This window comes from Micrasema longulum, unplaced genomic scaffold (genome assembly GCF_059751315.1).
Source record: "Micrasema longulum isolate JH-2025_06_02 unplaced genomic scaffold, ASM5975131v1 h1tg000725l, whole genome shotgun sequence".
In the NCBI taxonomy this organism is placed as follows: Eukaryota; Metazoa; Arthropoda; class Insecta; order Trichoptera; family Brachycentridae; genus Micrasema; species Micrasema longulum.
Genome location: NW_028277921.1, coordinates 224,005 through 240,991, shown reverse-complemented (window position 1 = coordinate 240,991; position 16,987 = coordinate 224,005). Strand labels below are relative to the sequence as shown.

Genomic DNA, 16,987 nt, shown 5'->3' with positions numbered 1-16,987 from the left:
TGGAGGAATGTACTTTCACTGTATCCATACTCGATATTTTATAAATTAAACTCACACATAATTTTAGCTAAAGGTTCAGTCATTTATTGTCCACCTCGTGGCCTATCGTTCACCTACCATGCAAGAGGTCTCCGGTTCGATTCCTGAAATGGTTGACATGAAATGTTTATTTACCAAGGTGTTTTTACACTGGAATATTTCCCTGCATCACCTGAAGTGTGAGACATGTATATCCAATCAGCGGACAACTGCATTGTCCTATGCACCATTAGGTACGAAAATAGAATGATGATAGTGAATTTATGTACAACAGTCGAATAGCTTGCTTTCTATGAAATATGATATACATATTAAAACTAACAATTTTAATTTCTCTGACTCGAAGCGCCTCATATTATTTCATATAATATTTTAGTAAAGAAAAAACATTGTATCTTTTAGGATCAGGAAAGAATAGTCGGTGGTCAGAATGCGGAACTTAATGAATGGCCATGGATAGTTGCATTATTCAACAATGGAAGACAGTTCTGTGGTGGATCCCTCATCGATAATGAACATATTCTATCTGCTGCGCACTGCGTAGCTCAGTAAGTATTTTAATATTAACCAATAAAACTTTTTTTTCAGTTTCATTTCTGCAGAAGAGCGATTATTTGCTACTTTTTGTAACATGTTATAATTGATTACCCACCAAGTCTAAAAACTTTTCAGTGGGACACAATTTTTTAGGACAGGTTTACTATACAATATTAAATACATTTATTTATTACCTTTTTAACAGTCAGGGATTTTTTCAATTGAAGATCGTTCATGTTAATGATAGTTTGCGAGAGATCATTGAAACAACCTTGGAATTGCGCAATTTAATGTTCGTTCTCCTAGTAATTTGTAATTTGGGGAGTGGACCAGGGAACCTTTAGTTTTTAATCTAATGTTGTGAGTGTGGGAAACTCTTTTTTTTATATTCCGGATTGACTTTTTTTTTTACTTAACTCTCCCTTCCCGGTGCTGTGTAGCTAGTACATATTGCATCTAATAACTTTAATATCTCCATTAATATAATAAATGATGGGTTGAGATTTTCGGTATTCCTTAGTTATACATTTACGTATGTGACATCACAAGTTCTCTTCAGTGAGGTCTGCTGATAGATGAATTGGATTCCCATAAACCAGAAATCTATCACAACTCTATCATTGGTTGATTCAGGAGAACTAGTGACATCGTTTAAAGTAGTTCATTTTTATTAAAATAATATTTATTATTTTTTCCATACATTTTCAAGAAACTTCACCGTACAATTTAATGCTCTGATTTTTACCGCACGTACGAAAACATTTTTTACATCCAATTCCCGGTAGCACTGAACTTCCTCACTGTTTTATCATATTTTTTTAGCATGACATCAACCGATGTCTCTCGGGTGAGAGTACGATTGGGCGACCATGATATTAGATCTAATCACGAAACCAGACATATTGAAAGGAAAGTCAAGCGAGTTGTGCGTCACAGAGGATTCGATATGAGAACTTTGGTAAGCTGAAACATTCATCTGAACATGAAATAATGCCTAATTTGTACATACATGTAATATAATATGTGAAACACCAATATACAATAGCATGGAAAATGAAAAAGAAAAATGAAGCTTATTTAACTACATGACAAAATACAAGAGGATTCATAACAATTACGTATTTTATAAATCTCAGGTTAAATTCAAGGAATATTTAACAAGGTTTACAAATTACAACAAAGATGGAGAACATTTTAGAGAAAGAAATGTGGAAGTCCAGGCATCTACAGGGCTTAGGACCTGTCTACTTTACACACTAAACATTCACCGTTCTGTCCATGTTTGAACATCCATATTTCTTCAATTCTTCAAAAGTTGGTTTTCGGGAAGTTAAAGAGCAGAAACCCTCATTGTGTGAAGAGACTCATCTGACTGAATTATATAACATATTAGGCAACGCCTGAAAACAATTTATTACTTCGACTGTTATACTTCAAATCCAGTCCTCTACAAACAATTGGACACACTCAAAGTATTATATTTAACAAGGTGTTTTTACACTGCAGTATTTCAGTCCCTGGACTGACACTTGAAGCATAGGACTGATCATCTTACCTTCATATAATAAATGATCCAGATATGCTACAATTGGTGTGCCAATGCAGTGCCCTATGCACCATTAGGTGCAGATAAGGGAATGATGATGGTGATTACTTCATCATGTGCAATACATTTTTTCATTTTTTGTAAATGCATAAGTAACTTCAACCATTTTACACTCACCCTTATGAATTTTTCAGTTTTTTTTGTTAGAATTTAACTAGTGGTTTTTATGTTGCAATGAAATATTTTTTTTTAGTATAACGACATATCTATACTAACGTTGGATGAACCTGTAAAATTCTCGAGAGAAATACGTCCAGTTTGTTTGCCAAGAGGAAGAACCGACTTTTCTGGAAGCACCGCAGTGGTGGTTGGCTGGGGAAGTCTACGAGAAGGTGATATATATTTAATTGTGGAATTCATTATATTCGACCAAGTGGACAAGTTTTAAATACGCACATTCACGGTTTGAATTACAGGCGGTGCCCAACCAGCTGTACTACAGAAAGTGTCTATACCAATCTGGACTAATGCCGAGTGCAGGGCCAAGTACGGAGCAGCAGCGCCAGGAGGAATCGTAGACCACATGCTCTGTGCGGGAAGAGCTGCCAAGGATTCTTGCAGTGTAAGTAAAGCAGTAGCTATATATGGCTAAATATTTGAGATTTACATCATATGTATTAACGGCGGTAAATAGGCAAACAAGGTATAATGTGGGCGTAACTACTAGAATATAATACGGACTCGAATAAGGTCTCGCTATTTAGGTGTTATCGAAGCCTTTTTTCATCATGATTTTGACACATTAAAATAATGATTTTGATGTTGAAGATAGATAACGCTCTGACGCACCTAAAAAGTTTAAAAACGAAGAACTGGAAGCGTTACTCGATGAAGGTCCATGTCAGATGCGAAATTAACATGCTCGTAGATCACACAACAGTTGCCAAACGTTTAAAAGCAATTAAATTGGGTGCAGTACAAATTGAAGCCGGGAGATGTCAAACAAAAACAGCGAGAACTAATTCAAGTCTTCAATAGTAAAATATAAAAATATATTTAAAATATGTACACTAAGAAAAAGAAGTAAACTTTACTACATATAAACAAACTATTATTTCTATATGTAATACGTGAATAGAGATAATCATACCTGAAAATGGGCTAAAATGCTAAAAATTGCCTTGTCTGTAGGCACAATTAAGTCTTACAATTAAAAGTTTCCTCAATTTAAGAAAATAATGTATAAAACATTATAAAACCAATAAAAACGAAATAGCTGTAATTTTTTTTAATACCAACGATGAAATTTGTTGCAATAAAGAGAAAACATTTTTGGGAGGGGAATATGGAAGTCTAGGAATTACAGGAATTATGACCTGTCATTGGCTGGTTTAAGTGGCCACATTACACACTGTGTAACATTCACCATTCTGCCTATGTTTAAATATCCACATTTCTTCAACTCTTCCGTCTGTTGACTTTTGTAAAGTAAAAGTAAAGTCAGGTTGTGGTCCTGTGGCTAGCGTTGCGGACTCACGGATAAAAGGTCCGAGGTTCGAGACCCACTCTACCCCAACTTGGTTTCCAATTTATAATAGTGAGTTATTTACAACTCGTAGAAAATGGCCACCAATGTGGAAATATTTGGGTAAATTATAAGAGCGGTAATATTTCTTTTTTTTTTTTTAATAAAAAAAAATGAGCGGAAATCTTTATTGGTGTGGGTAAGATTCGTCTGGCTTAATTATTTCACCTACTGGACAAAAACATCTTCAATTTTCATATTTTTTAAACAAGCCAATGACAGGTCATAAGCCCTGTATATACCTATATTTCCATATTCCACTCTCAAAAATGTTTTCCCTCTGTGTTGCAACGAATTTAGATCTTAATAACTCCTAAGCAATAATTAATCATTAATTTTTGTAAGGAAATCTAGGCTATCTACAAACATTTGGACATACTCACAACATTGTTGATTAATACTAACTCAATTCTCCAACCACTCGCATTTAATCAAAAACCAATTAGAAATTAATAGATTTAAATATTACAGGGTGATTCTGGTGGTCCATTATCTGTGGGACAGGGAGGACGGTGGACCCAGGTGGGAGTAGTGTCTTGGGGCATCGGATGTGGTAAAGGACAATATCCCGGAGTATACACTCGAATTACGTCATTCCTGCCGTGGATTGACAAGAACTCCAAGTAGTCAGAACTTCAACCTCACAAAACAACACCGTACCACACTATTCCTGAATAAATTATTTTACATCCGTCAAAATGGTTTGCGAACCTGTTGCAATAAACCATTTTTGCAAGAAACAGAAGGGGTATTTGCAATATCTACTTGCCGAATTTATTATTACTGAATTTAGTACATAATTAACTTTGAAAATTATATATGTGAGCAGTGTTAGTAATCAAATTGCAGTTAACACTTTGTAATATTGTCGATGGAAATTTTAAGTAAGGAATAAGTTAGTGTAAATTATTCAGGAGAGAGAAACAAATTTTAATTTATATGAAAATAACATTGAATTTTAACTCTTAAAAGACTGCTTAAAAATCCCTCTGTAAATGGCGCAGTAACATATTGTTACTTTAAGTTAAAGACAAGATATTTTAAAAACAAAAATTAACTTTAATAAAAATAAATTTTAATTTAGCATATGAACTGTTAAATAATTAATTTTTCATAATTTATAAAAATAATAATTTAATTTAGGCTTGATATAACAAAATATAACTTAGAAGAGAGATATATCTAGTTTTGTATTCTATGTAGGTAATAAAAACAAGAAAATATTTTTTTCAAACTTTCTCTTTTCTGAATAATCTTTGCTCTATTCCTTAGCACTTAAATTTTTCACAATTAGGTCTTTGAAGATCTAATATATTAATATTAGATCTTCAAAGAACTAAACAATAACTGAAGATATTAAAGATTATATTTTTATCTTCTTTTTTCAATGAACTTATTTTAAAGTTGTACAGCCCATAAGATCTGTTTTTGACCTCAATAGTAATAATTATTTCCTTTTAGTTTTGATTGTTTATATTAGAGTTGAATTCAACATATTGTAAACTACTAATGCACATAAAATAAAAATTCAAAGAGTGTATTTTATTTCTTATGAAAATTGTGTATGATTATAAATAAAAAAAAATCAAAATATTTTTTGTTTCTTTTATTTACATTGTTCATTCATAAATATTTTCATAATACAGTATCATTTTTTTTTTCCATTAGTAGGTAGATCCAAAACAAAAAAAAACAATAGCAAATAAATAAATTGTGAATGTCAGAGAAATATATTTTTATAAATCAGAGATGAAAACTGCCATAAAAATGTTTAGACATGTTAAAATATTATTTATTTATAAAAAAAATATAGTTTATTAAATTTTCTAAAACCCAGAAGTGTGCGGTAAGGTTTTCGATTAGGGAAGCAGTCACTTGGTACTGGGTACATACATAGGTAAAATTTGTGTCTACTATTGACACAGAAATTCACATTAAATGCTTTGAAATAAACTAAAAGGCAATTTTATGCCATAATTTCAGCATAAAAGAGTTATATTTTATAGTTTAATATTACAATGCCATCGTGTAAATTTGTTATAAAACCGTCACAATACATGGAAAATAAACTTGAATGTATTTGTTAGAATTGGTTCCACAAATACTAAAGATCTGTATTTGCGCATGCGTAGACTAGTAAAATTCTGAACTGCGGGTCTGCTTTAAAGGAAATAAAATACTTATGCAGTTCCATATTCCAAAATCGGACAGAGCGCAGAGTATTTTATACTAGTCCGTGCACAACTGGACAGTCGGATGGTTATGTGTGGGGTTATCGCAATTTTTAAGAAGTTATTAATGAATGAACATCAAACCCATCTCAGATCGCTATGATAAAACAACAAAACCAATTAAAAAATATTTCTTGCAGTTATTAAAAAAATAAGTAAACTTATTGCTGATTGTATAATATTAAATAAAATAAAATATGAATACTGATTGTTTAGAGGTCAAATTTTTAGGGAGGCATTGGTTCCATCCAATATATGGACGGACCACACATGCTAAAACCATTTGATAGATAAGATATATTATAGTACATTGGCAGTATTGAACATCAAAGAAACATTAAGTATTCTAGAAGCATCTGATTTATATATACAGTCGAACTTGGTTATAACGATCACGGATGTAACGAGGAAACATTAGTTGACATTTCAGTTCATGGTTTTCTCCATACAATTATTCACTGTTATAACGAGCTACTTCTCGGACATACCGAACAAAAATATTGTCAAAATTTACATAAAAAATCTTCAATTGTTAAAAACATCATTCTCGAAATAAGAACCTAAGTAATAAAATCCAAACGGTCGGCTACCGTAAAGGATAAATACCGCCCGGCGTTGGGATCGGATTATGTTTATGAGAGCTTTGTAAGTGTCTAGGTACCTAATTGGATTTTTCGCCAACAATATCTAAAAATGAACACAAATGGTTTTTAAAAATCCAAGTTTTGAACTTAGTAAGTGCCGGTTCAACACATTGTTACAATTTATAGCTGCTTTTGTAGTTTTGAATGACATGTTTGTTTCGGGGGTTTTGACGGGGTTTTTTTAGATTTTTTATGTTCTATGCTTATTTCAATACACAAAAAACATTACAAGTGGGTAAAGTCAAATGAGTTCTAGACCAAATTAGTTAAAACCTAACCCCTTAATTATAAATATGTCTACTAACAAGAGAAAGGTCTCTCAATTCGTGAAAAAGTGGCAATTATTCGTGAAATCGAACGTGTCGCGAAAAATGTGGAAGTGTGTACAAAGTTTTCTCTATCTTAATCCACAGTGTCAACATTGGATGGACCAATATTGAAGGCGCAAGCGGAAAAGTTCGCAAAACAATTTGGAAACGACGATTTTAAATGTAATAATGTCTTCATGTGATAGGTATGTTTGTAAGCATTTATTATAATTTTCCCTAACATTTTTTTTTAATTTTCTGAATGAATTATATGTACACATATGTATTTACTTGTTTACTTAGTGACAATGTGCAATAGCGATTGTATAAAAAAAAATCGCTGGTATAACGAGTAACACTTATAACGAGCAAATTCAATCGGTCCCATCTTCCTCGTAATAACCAAGTTCGACTGTATGTTTTTTTATAAAAATGTTACAAAATCTAATAGAAAGAAGTTAAATTTTGAAATTATCTTCTATACATATTTACAAAAATTAAGGTATAAAAAAAGGTCAATTTCTCTTTATTAAACTAAACATACAAAAAAACTATTTGAAGGGAACTGAGTATTTTTAACAATAAACCTACATAACAATCAGAATCTGACTGAGTCAATTAGAAGCAAAAACCAGTTTTGTAAAACTTTTCTCAGAAAAGCATTAAATTAACATAAACATACACATCACAGCATTATTCTTGAAATTAAAAACATTTATAAATTACACATCTTAGAAATACAAAACCGTTTTATATTTTTTTCTATTTTATCCATCAACATCGGTTAGAAAATGGTATATTTCTTCATCTACATAATGTCAACATGGGGACTAGAAAATGGCTAAACGATATTCTCTAAAAAAAACATTTCCAAAGTTTTTATATTTCAAAGTTTGACACATTCAAATGTTGTAGAATGTTCCGAGCTGAAAAATAAAAGAAAAGTATAAAAGGATTTATAAAGCTGGGTTTACACAAAGACAATACGATACACAGCACAATATTGTCTTGTTCCAGCACCGTCAACATCCTCGACCGCGCAGGACAGGACAATGGGACAAACAACAATTTGACGATAGTTCATATGCGGAGAGCTGCAAAAATGAATAGACAACGTCGCGCATTAAGAGCGAATTTGCTAAAATTATTATTTCTTTTATAACGAGATGTATTGATATTGTTGGAGGATGAACTAAATAATAAAAAAGAAGGAGTGAAACCTAGCGTTTCCATAGCAGCTATAATTGCCTCCACCGCGTTTTCTCAGCACTATTCGTCCCTATAAGTTTTAAGTGGCTATTGCCCTACCGTCCTGTATGTGCGTGTTTGCACGAGGACAATGTGACCGCACGCTGTGATGGGGCTAATCCATTGTCTTGTAGAGATAGCCTGCCCGTTTATCTCTAGAACAATGTCTTAGAATAATGTCTTAGTCCAATGTCCTGTTCTCCAAAATTCTCTTAACACGAGGACAATGGGACCCATGCTGGAACAGGACAATATTGCCCTGTCCTCGTGTGAACCCTACTTTAATAATAGCAACAGCAATTCCAAATTTCAATGGTGGCAGTATTATTAAATTTTATTAGATTTTACCTACTTCGATGGAGTTTGAGTTTTTCCGATTTATCGTTCTGTGTGTTGCTTCCACTTTTCGCTGGATCAGATTATGAATGACATAATAGCACAATAACTTATGGAAATTCGATCCGCTTTAAATACTAATTAAAAATGCATACATTTATCATTTATGTATTTTTGGCACGAGTGGAAAGATGGTTAATATTTTATAATCATTAATAATCCATAACCAATATATGCATAGGGCACTGCATTAGTACAGATGCAGCGCATCTCAATTATCTATTATAAGACGGATAGGTCAACAGTCTTACTCTTCAGATGAAAATTTAAGGACAATAAAATATTTCAGTGTCAAACCACATATGTAGTTAAAAAAGCAAAATGTTTAAAAAATAATAACAGATGTACTAGGTGTTAGCATAAGTTGTGTCCATATTTTTCCAATAAAGAGAACAAAAGGACAACACGAAAAAAAAAACAAATTAGTCAATAATGTATTCTTGTTTATTGTTTTACAACAAATAAGTCAAGAATTCATAGCATCTTCACCATACAATAGGTCGCATATGCGACCGGCTTTGGCTGTTTTATTCCCTCGATTGAATGCAAACAGAAAGAGGTGTTGAAAATGCTCACTTTTGTCAACTTGATATTCCATTTTAAAGGCTTGTAATCAAATAAAATAATATATGTAACACGTAAAAGCAAATCAGACGGATACAGAATACTTCTTTATGTATGAAAGAGTTCTTCATGTGAAATAGAACCAGAAACGTGAACATGTGTTTACGACTTGATAACTACTCTCAGGTAAAAAAAAAAGAAAATCGAGCGAAGATATGTCCGCCCCGAAGTGCTCGAGGCCCAGATTCAATTCAAGTCAGCGGGGTCAACAAGTTTCAATTCAAATCAAAGACAGTTCACTGCAAAATTTACTGTCCCTGGACTGGCACCGGAAGCGTAACATCAAGCTGATCACTTTCCTTCGTGTAACAGATAATAGAAATATGCCGCATTCGGTGCACCAATGTAGATCCCTATGCAACACTTGATGCGGAAGGGGAAATGATAATATATTATACATTATTCTCGCGGCCTCCGTGGTGTAGTAGTCAAGACGCTTGACTCACGCACGGAAGGTTCCGGGTTAAATTCCCGGTGAGAACACAAAAATTTAAAAATGTGATTTTTCTCAAGCCTGGTTGTTCTGTAATGTAATTCACCACTGTAATTGGGCCTCCTGGCCTGTTGTGGTGCAAAAAAAAAATGAAATGAAATGAAAAATTCTTATGATTGAATAAAATTAATAATTTACCTTGGAAATAGCCAGTATCATTCTTATGATTGAATAAAATTAATAATTTACCTTGGAAATAGCCAGTATCATAAATGCCGTCTGGATTGGGCACAAAAGGCGGGTTGGCACTCAGCTGATTCTCCCAATCAATGTGAGAAAATAATTCCAGCTGTTTCACTATGGCAGCATCAGGTCGCTTAACAGGATCCATGGTCAGGAAACTCTCAATAGCATCTACCGATAAGGGAGATAGAGCCTCTTCATCTTCCGGCCATTCCAGATCTGAAAAAAAACATTTTTTAGAGTTAAGATACGGTTATGTTGCGCAGAATAGTTTTATTGCTTAAAAATCAGTAAAAACACAAGAGAACACAAATTGTATACATTATATTAGCTACTCGCAGAAAGGTGAAATGTTCCTAGGAGACCCAATGAGTGCTACCGCAAGAGCTTCCTGCTTTCGAGTTATTATTTATTTAATTATTTATATACACGACACACAGTGCCTTTTACCTTACAAAAAATACATCGTGAGTAGAAATAAACACTTCAAATAATATACGGAATAAAAAAAAAAGGATAAAAAGTTTATATGTACATATTAAAACACAGTAGTTTCATACAATAAACACGCTAACATATTGTGCAAAAAATAAATCATTGATAGGCGCATATTTTTTTTTTTATTATCTCAAGAGTGGATCCAATGAATGTGCAATCTAGGGGTGTTAGCTTGTATGCTGGAGAAAAACTACTCTGCCTGTCCCAGAAGCAGCTCGACCATGTCTAGCCCGAAGTTGGAGTGGGGTGGTCCATCCCTTGGACCCTACTGTGGAACAAGAGAGGGCGTGCAGTTTGAAGGTTGTGCTCTGGGCCAATGGCCGCCATACCCTATCTGAACGGGATAGGGTCATACGTTGTAATGAGATAGTATTCGTGTCTGAGAATAGTCATTTATGAAGTAATTTTGTTTTTTCACTCTCCAGTAAAATTTTGAATTTATGGATTATGACATATTTATATTACGGTTGCATAGACGATATTTTTCTTTTGAGATTTGAAGAAAATATGTGGTGCCATACTAAAAAAAGTGATACCATATAAATAAAATTTCCCAATATTTAGGGAAAAAAATCATTGTATGCATTATATGCAAATTAAACATTTTATTTTTGTGTTTTTACGGTTAAGTGCCTACATAAAATTTTATAAACATTTTTTTTTTAATTCAATAAAAAAAAAACACATAGTGGTATTGACTGAAAAAATACATATTTTTAAAATGAAATCATAGAGAAATATGAATAATCCCTAATTATGACCGTTTTAACAAATTTTTCTGCAGTTTTTTATTTCCTCACTTTAGCGTTTTCCTCAGTTTAGCATTTTTTTGCTGCTCCCTTGAAAAATGTAAAACAGGGGTTTAACTGTATATTTTTTAATGTAAAAATGTAGCTTACTTCTATTTAAAATATTATTGAACACAGCTTGTGGGGTCTCATCATTAAAGGGTGGAATTCCCGTCATGAACTCGTAAAGGCAGACACCCATTGCCCACCAATCTACAGCAGGGCCGTGTCCTTTCCTAAAAAGAAGATAAAAAAGCTAATTAAATTGCAAACTAAATAGTTTAGTAATCAAAGCATATACACAAAACATTTTATACCGGCCTTTAGATCCTATTTTAGAGGGGCTGTAATACCATACCTTAGAAGTAATTCGGGCGCCAGATAATCAGGAGTCCCGAGAATACGCTGGTCTGAAGCTTGCTGTCCTCTTCTCACAGACTTTGGTGTTCTGTATGGCGTGTGGACAGCGGCAATCTTTGCTCCCTCAATCGGAGAAACTGCCTCTTCCTAAGAACAATATTATTATATAAATTAAAAATACTTCGCACTCTTCCACTTTTGACCGATTAGGGCTTTCACCCTCTAATGGCATCTTAACACCGGGTGAGTATTTGAATTTAAAAATTTACTAGATTTTACCTGCGGCTTCGGTCGCGTGGTATAAGGAAAAACTTAGCTTTATTGTTTAACAATAAGATTTTTGCCAGTCTATCCAATTCCAACTATCCATATGCAAAAAATATAACGATCCGTTAGTTTATGGCGACATACCATCATTATTATCTTTTAATATTCATTCGCCTTGAAGCATTTGAAATGTGGATTCACCGTAGAATGTTAAGAATATCTTGGACCGATATGATAACCAACAATGAAATATTACGTAGAGCCAATACTAATAGAGAACTATTCACCACTGTTAAGCTCCGTAAGATTTCATATTTTGGCCATGTGTTGAGAGGTTATAAATATGGCATACTTCAGCTTGTCACGAAGGGGAAGATCGAGGGACGTAGAGGGGTCGGAAGAAAACAGCTTTCCTGGCTTCGAAACATCCGAGCATGGACCAGGATTAGAACTGTGGAGGAGCTGTTTCGCACTGCTCAGGATAGAGAAGCTTTCTCCCAAGTGATCGTCAACGTCGGGGGGACCCGACATGACACGTGAAGAAGAAGAAGAATATTAATTAATTTTTCCACTAAGTTTTTTTCGAGGTTGTAAGATGTTTTTTCGGGAAGAAAAATAGCCTATGACACTTCTCAGCTCTCCGGCTATCCTTATGCAAACATTTAACTTTATCATTTATAGTATTAGCATGGAAGTATGGATATTCAAATATAAGTTATTATACTATAGTTACAATGGAAATCCAATAAGAATTGTCAATAAATAACATAAATTGAATATTATTATATTAAAAAATTTACAGGTTTACAGTAAAACCCCTGTTTTACATTTTTCAAGGGAGCAACGAAAAAAATGTGTTAAACTGAGGAAAACGCTTATGTGAGAAAATGAAAAACTGCAGAAAAATTGAAAAAACTGTCATAATTGGGGATTATTCATATTTACCTATGATTTCTTTTAAAATATGTAATAACAATACCACAATGTGTTTTTTTATTGAATTTTAAAAAATCATGTTTTATTTGTAGGTATAAAACATGAAAAAAAATATTGAATATGCATAAGATGCATACAATGATTTTTTCCTTAAATGTTGAGAAATTTTATTTATATGACATCACTTTTTTAGTATGGCACCACATAATTTCCACATAAAAACTGTTTCACACTTTTATGATAACTGTTAAAACTATCTTCTTTCCAAATTATGTTTATAACTTCAAATAATATTTTTAATGCCAAATTTTTAAACTTTCTGCATTGTAATTTATTGATGTAAAGACTTTATTCTTCCTAAACATGTGTCAACCGCATGTCAGGATTGAGTAAAATGACAAAATTAGACACTTAAACAAAATGATCAATTACACTGAACCTACATACTTTGAAGTTAGTTTGAGACAACAATTTACAAATGTTTTTGTTTACCTTGATTTTATTCATCATTTCGGGCAAACGCGGCGGCGCGCGGCTCCGCGGTTTTTGACAGATCGAGTGAGTTTCGAAAAATTTTCAACGTAAAACCGCGGTTATGAAAAACGTTTATTGGGGGGGGATTTGAATGAGAATGTGTGGAAAAAAATGGGACCTAAACATTTCAGCGTAAAAAGCAGGAAAACGTAAAATTGAGGAACGTAAAAACGAGGTTTTACTATATATGATTACACCTCAGAGTAATAATTCTTAAGAAAAATCCTTAAGCTCTATTGCATAGAATAGTGTTCCAAATTTTTGGTTTTGTTTTTAATTTAACAACAAACGTGTAATGGACAGTTTCGGTCAGTGCTCGCAATTCTCAACCCAAGTACCAACGACCCGTTGTATTGCTGTAATCTGTAGCTAACTTTGTGATCAATAATCATAGAATGGTTTTTCTACATATGGGTGGACTCTATTAGGTTATTACTCTAAGGATTACACGCAAAACCAAAGGAAGATTTGATGATAAATTTATTGTATGTTTTTACCATTTTCATAGTTCGTGGAGGGAAACATTCTACAGTGGATGGTTGAACTTTATGGGATGCCAATTGAGAAAGATCAGACGGATTTGTGTCGTTCAAGGGAAGGTTAAATCTAGTAGCCTTTGCTACTTTATTTCCGTCACCACCTGGAGACATCTTGGTGACAGATACCGGTGTTGAGAATATGACATTAGGATGTACATCATCTTGTGAAAGCCATCTGCAAAAATAATTATTAAATTTATTTTTTTATATACCGAATAATTTAAAAGAATTTACTAAGCTATTATTCAATTTTAAGATACCTATCTCTAACATATTAGATATGAAAAATTAAGAATAACGAAACACCAACAGAGCATTTTTTTGTTCCTCATTTAATTTCCAATTACATTTACTTTCTTTTTCATGTGTATCTAATCTAAAGCCTTTTTTTATTAAAAACACCTTTTTATTTTTTAAGTTGTTTAGAAATATAAAGTTTATATTTGAAGCACTAACTTTGTGGTTATTCATTAAAATAAAATAAATATAACAACTTTGTTTTTAACCACTAATTTTTTATTATTATTTTCATTTCTTGAAATGTTTGGTAATTTTCTTTAATACAGCGTGTATATAAACCCTATCACATCCGAAACCATAATGATCAGTATGAGCAAGAAGGCATATTGGCATATTGAAAAAAATAATTTAGAAAGATATCAAAAAATATTTTAAAAACTGAAAGGTTGCTTACTTCTGCGGGGGCGAAAACAAGAGTGCAGAGAGGGTAGCTAGCTCTGCATTCTGCAGAAGTAAGCAACCATTTGTTTTATTTAAATTATTTTTGAAATTTTGAAATGCTTCTAAATAATTCTTTTTAATATTACAATGTCATCTTGCTCATACCGATCACTGTGGTTTCAGATCTGACAGGGTTTACCGTACACGCTGTATTTAAAGTAAAAATAGTTTTATGTTGTTATTCTCTGTACATATTTATTTGAACCAAGTTGTGGTCTCATGGTCATGTCACAGACTCACAAGTCAGAGGTTCGAGGTTCGAACCTCGCTCTACCACAACGTTATTTCAATTTTATCGCAGTAATGTTTTACTTCTAGAAAATGGCCACAGAATTGAACTATTTTGGTATATTATAAGAATGAAAATATTAATTTAAAATTAGGAAAGAGTAATACAACTTTTGCCTTTTTTGTTTGTTAGATGTATTTGCCGTTTTTTCTTGAAAAGCAAATGGAAAAAAATGAATCTAACTTTTTGAGTTATATAATTAAAATTGACCTTTTCTTCAATACTCCTTTGAGTGGACTTTTCTTCATAGCATTGGGACTCAGGTGCATGGCTTTCCGTTTGGGAGTACACTCTGCTAGTTCCATGACCAGAATTTCCTGAGTAAGGCCCGTGTGCTGCTCACCAATACCTGGTTTCGTCAGATATGCAACACGATCCGAATTCTCGTCTACAGAGATATTACTGGTGTCTCCCAGAACGCGTTTTCTCTTCATTCCCCTGCAACAAAGATTAAGTAAGATTTATTTGTTTCATAACTATCATTATGACATAAAGGTGCACTGAATTGACATACCAATTGCAGCATATCTAGACTTTACATCTAAGTAAGCTTCACAAACCAGGGACTATGAAATATTGCAATAAAAAAAACTAAAAACTTAACTAAGTTAATTTTATGTTGTCCTTGTTGGGAATCAAATCTCATGCCTAAAGGCAAACAAAAGTAAAGATAATCTTTTTAAAAAAGTTAAATACAACACATGTCTAAAATATGTTCTCCGTGTCAAACAAACATACCATCAAGTCATTTCAACATAAGGGTAGGCAGAGGGATAGAATGCCACCCTACTTTGTCTTTACATACAGTCCTTGCTTCCTATACATTTAAGCTAATTATTCCGACTGTTGACATGACATTGATCACACATATTGAAACAATTTTATATAAATGTTGTGCCGGACAGGACCAATATTGCAGTTTATGTATGAAACAGATGGCCAGAGTTAGGGATACAGTGGAAGGATTAAAAACATAATTTTTCAAGCTTATCTTACCGATAGTTATCTGGTCTCTTAAAAGATCTTATCCTACTGAGTGGAGATGTCACATCCGATGGTTTTCTTCTAACAAAAATTGGAGAAAAGGTTCCTTTTTCTTTGAGGCACATTTTACAAGAGCTGGAAGTGTTGGTAGAAGTGTTGGTGTCACTGTGATCTTTGGATTCTTCTGTAGTTGGTTGCGTACTATTGATTTGCGAAGATATTTCATGAGATGTTGTTGAACCAGAACTCTCGCAAGTGTGATACGAGCTCAGGGAACTTGTACCCTAGAAATAAAAATATTATCACTGTTCATTATTACATGAATAAATTGGAAGCTATAACTTTTGAGGGAACATTGAAATTTTTGAAAATCATTCCAGTTACTTAATTAATAAATTTGAACTTTTTCATTACCGTTATGCTGTGTATATTTGGAGTAGTTTCTAAGGCCATGCTCTCGGCAGAGTGAAATGAAATAACACCAGACATCCTCGAGGTATTTATAAGCTCACTGGAGTTTCGGCTGATGAATTCATTCATCACACTATTTTTAAAGAGTGAATTAATACCACGTTTATCTGAAAATATTAAAAAAATGTTTTCAATATATTATGAAAACTAACAACACTAGAACAATATAGAGGAATCTATACAAGAAAAACACTAATTTTATCTTTAAAAAAAAAATATCTTTTAGAATTTAGATTGACCATATTTAAATTTTTTAGGCTTTGAAGTAGATTAACACCATATTGTCAGCCTAATTTGTAAAATTTACTTTTCGTCCCAAACTTACTCTTGTTCAGGGGAGAGTAAAAATAATTTTTACTTTCATAGCGAATGGCAAAAAAGTTTTTTCCTATTTATTAAAAAAAAAAAAGGATTATTGTATGAATATACAAGTTTTACACACATGTAGATTATTTGCATGAAAAGGGGATATAAAACAACTTATTTTGACAAATATGCAATAGTGATTATTTAATTAAACATTTTTTCAACTTTTTGGGATGCGATTGGCCCTTAGAAATCAACATATATTTTTTATATATATATATATGTGTTTGTAATACATTCAAATAATCATTTTCAATAAATCGCACAAATGAATTTGTTGAATTCACGAAAACAGTAGACACAAAAAACTAGTAAGTATCTATGAACATAAATATGTATGTACTAATATTTTATGGCCAAAGATTTTTAAAATTTAAAAC

At 32.6% G+C, this 16,987-nt stretch overlaps 2 protein-coding genes across 3 annotated transcripts in view; one reads left to right on the top strand and one right to left on the bottom strand.

Annotated features, from left to right (window-relative positions):
• Window positions 1–4,760, top strand: part of l(2)k05911 (CLIP and Tryp_SPc domain-containing lethal (2) k05911) — a 39,311-nt gene extending 34,551 nt beyond the window's left edge. The window contains exons 6-10 of the mRNA XM_088229976.1: window positions 442–587; window positions 1,399–1,534; window positions 2,376–2,514; window positions 2,599–2,744; window positions 4,179–4,760. Coding sequence (XP_088086102.1) covers window positions 442–587; window positions 1,399–1,534; window positions 2,376–2,514; window positions 2,599–2,744; window positions 4,179–4,334 — 723 coding nt within the window. The 3' untranslated portion in view covers window positions 4,335–4,760. The remainder of the gene's footprint in view (window positions 1–441; window positions 588–1,398; window positions 1,535–2,375; window positions 2,515–2,598; window positions 2,745–4,178) is intronic.
• gwl (serine/threonine-protein kinase greatwall) overlaps window positions 1–16,987 on the bottom strand; it is a 69,274-nt gene that overhangs the window by 49,629 nt on the left and 2,658 nt on the right. Inside the window, exons 5-12 of one of the 2 annotated variants that reach the window (XM_088229974.1) lie at window positions 16,185–16,348; window positions 15,783–16,054; window positions 14,997–15,224; window positions 13,715–13,931; window positions 11,479–11,627; window positions 11,232–11,356; window positions 9,841–10,053; window positions 6,765–7,816 (exon numbers count right to left, since the gene is read on the bottom strand). In XM_088229974.1, the coding sequence (XP_088086100.1) occupies window positions 7,770–7,816; window positions 9,841–10,053; window positions 11,232–11,356; window positions 11,479–11,627; window positions 13,715–13,931; window positions 14,997–15,224; window positions 15,783–16,054; window positions 16,185–16,348 (1,415 nt within the window). In that variant the 3' untranslated portion in view covers window positions 6,765–7,769. Of the gene's footprint in view, window positions 1–6,764; window positions 7,817–9,840; window positions 10,054–11,231; window positions 11,357–11,478; window positions 11,628–13,714; window positions 13,932–14,996; window positions 15,225–15,782; window positions 16,055–16,184; window positions 16,349–16,987 lie in introns of those variants that run through there. The other variant, XM_088229975.1, reaches the window with a different exon arrangement.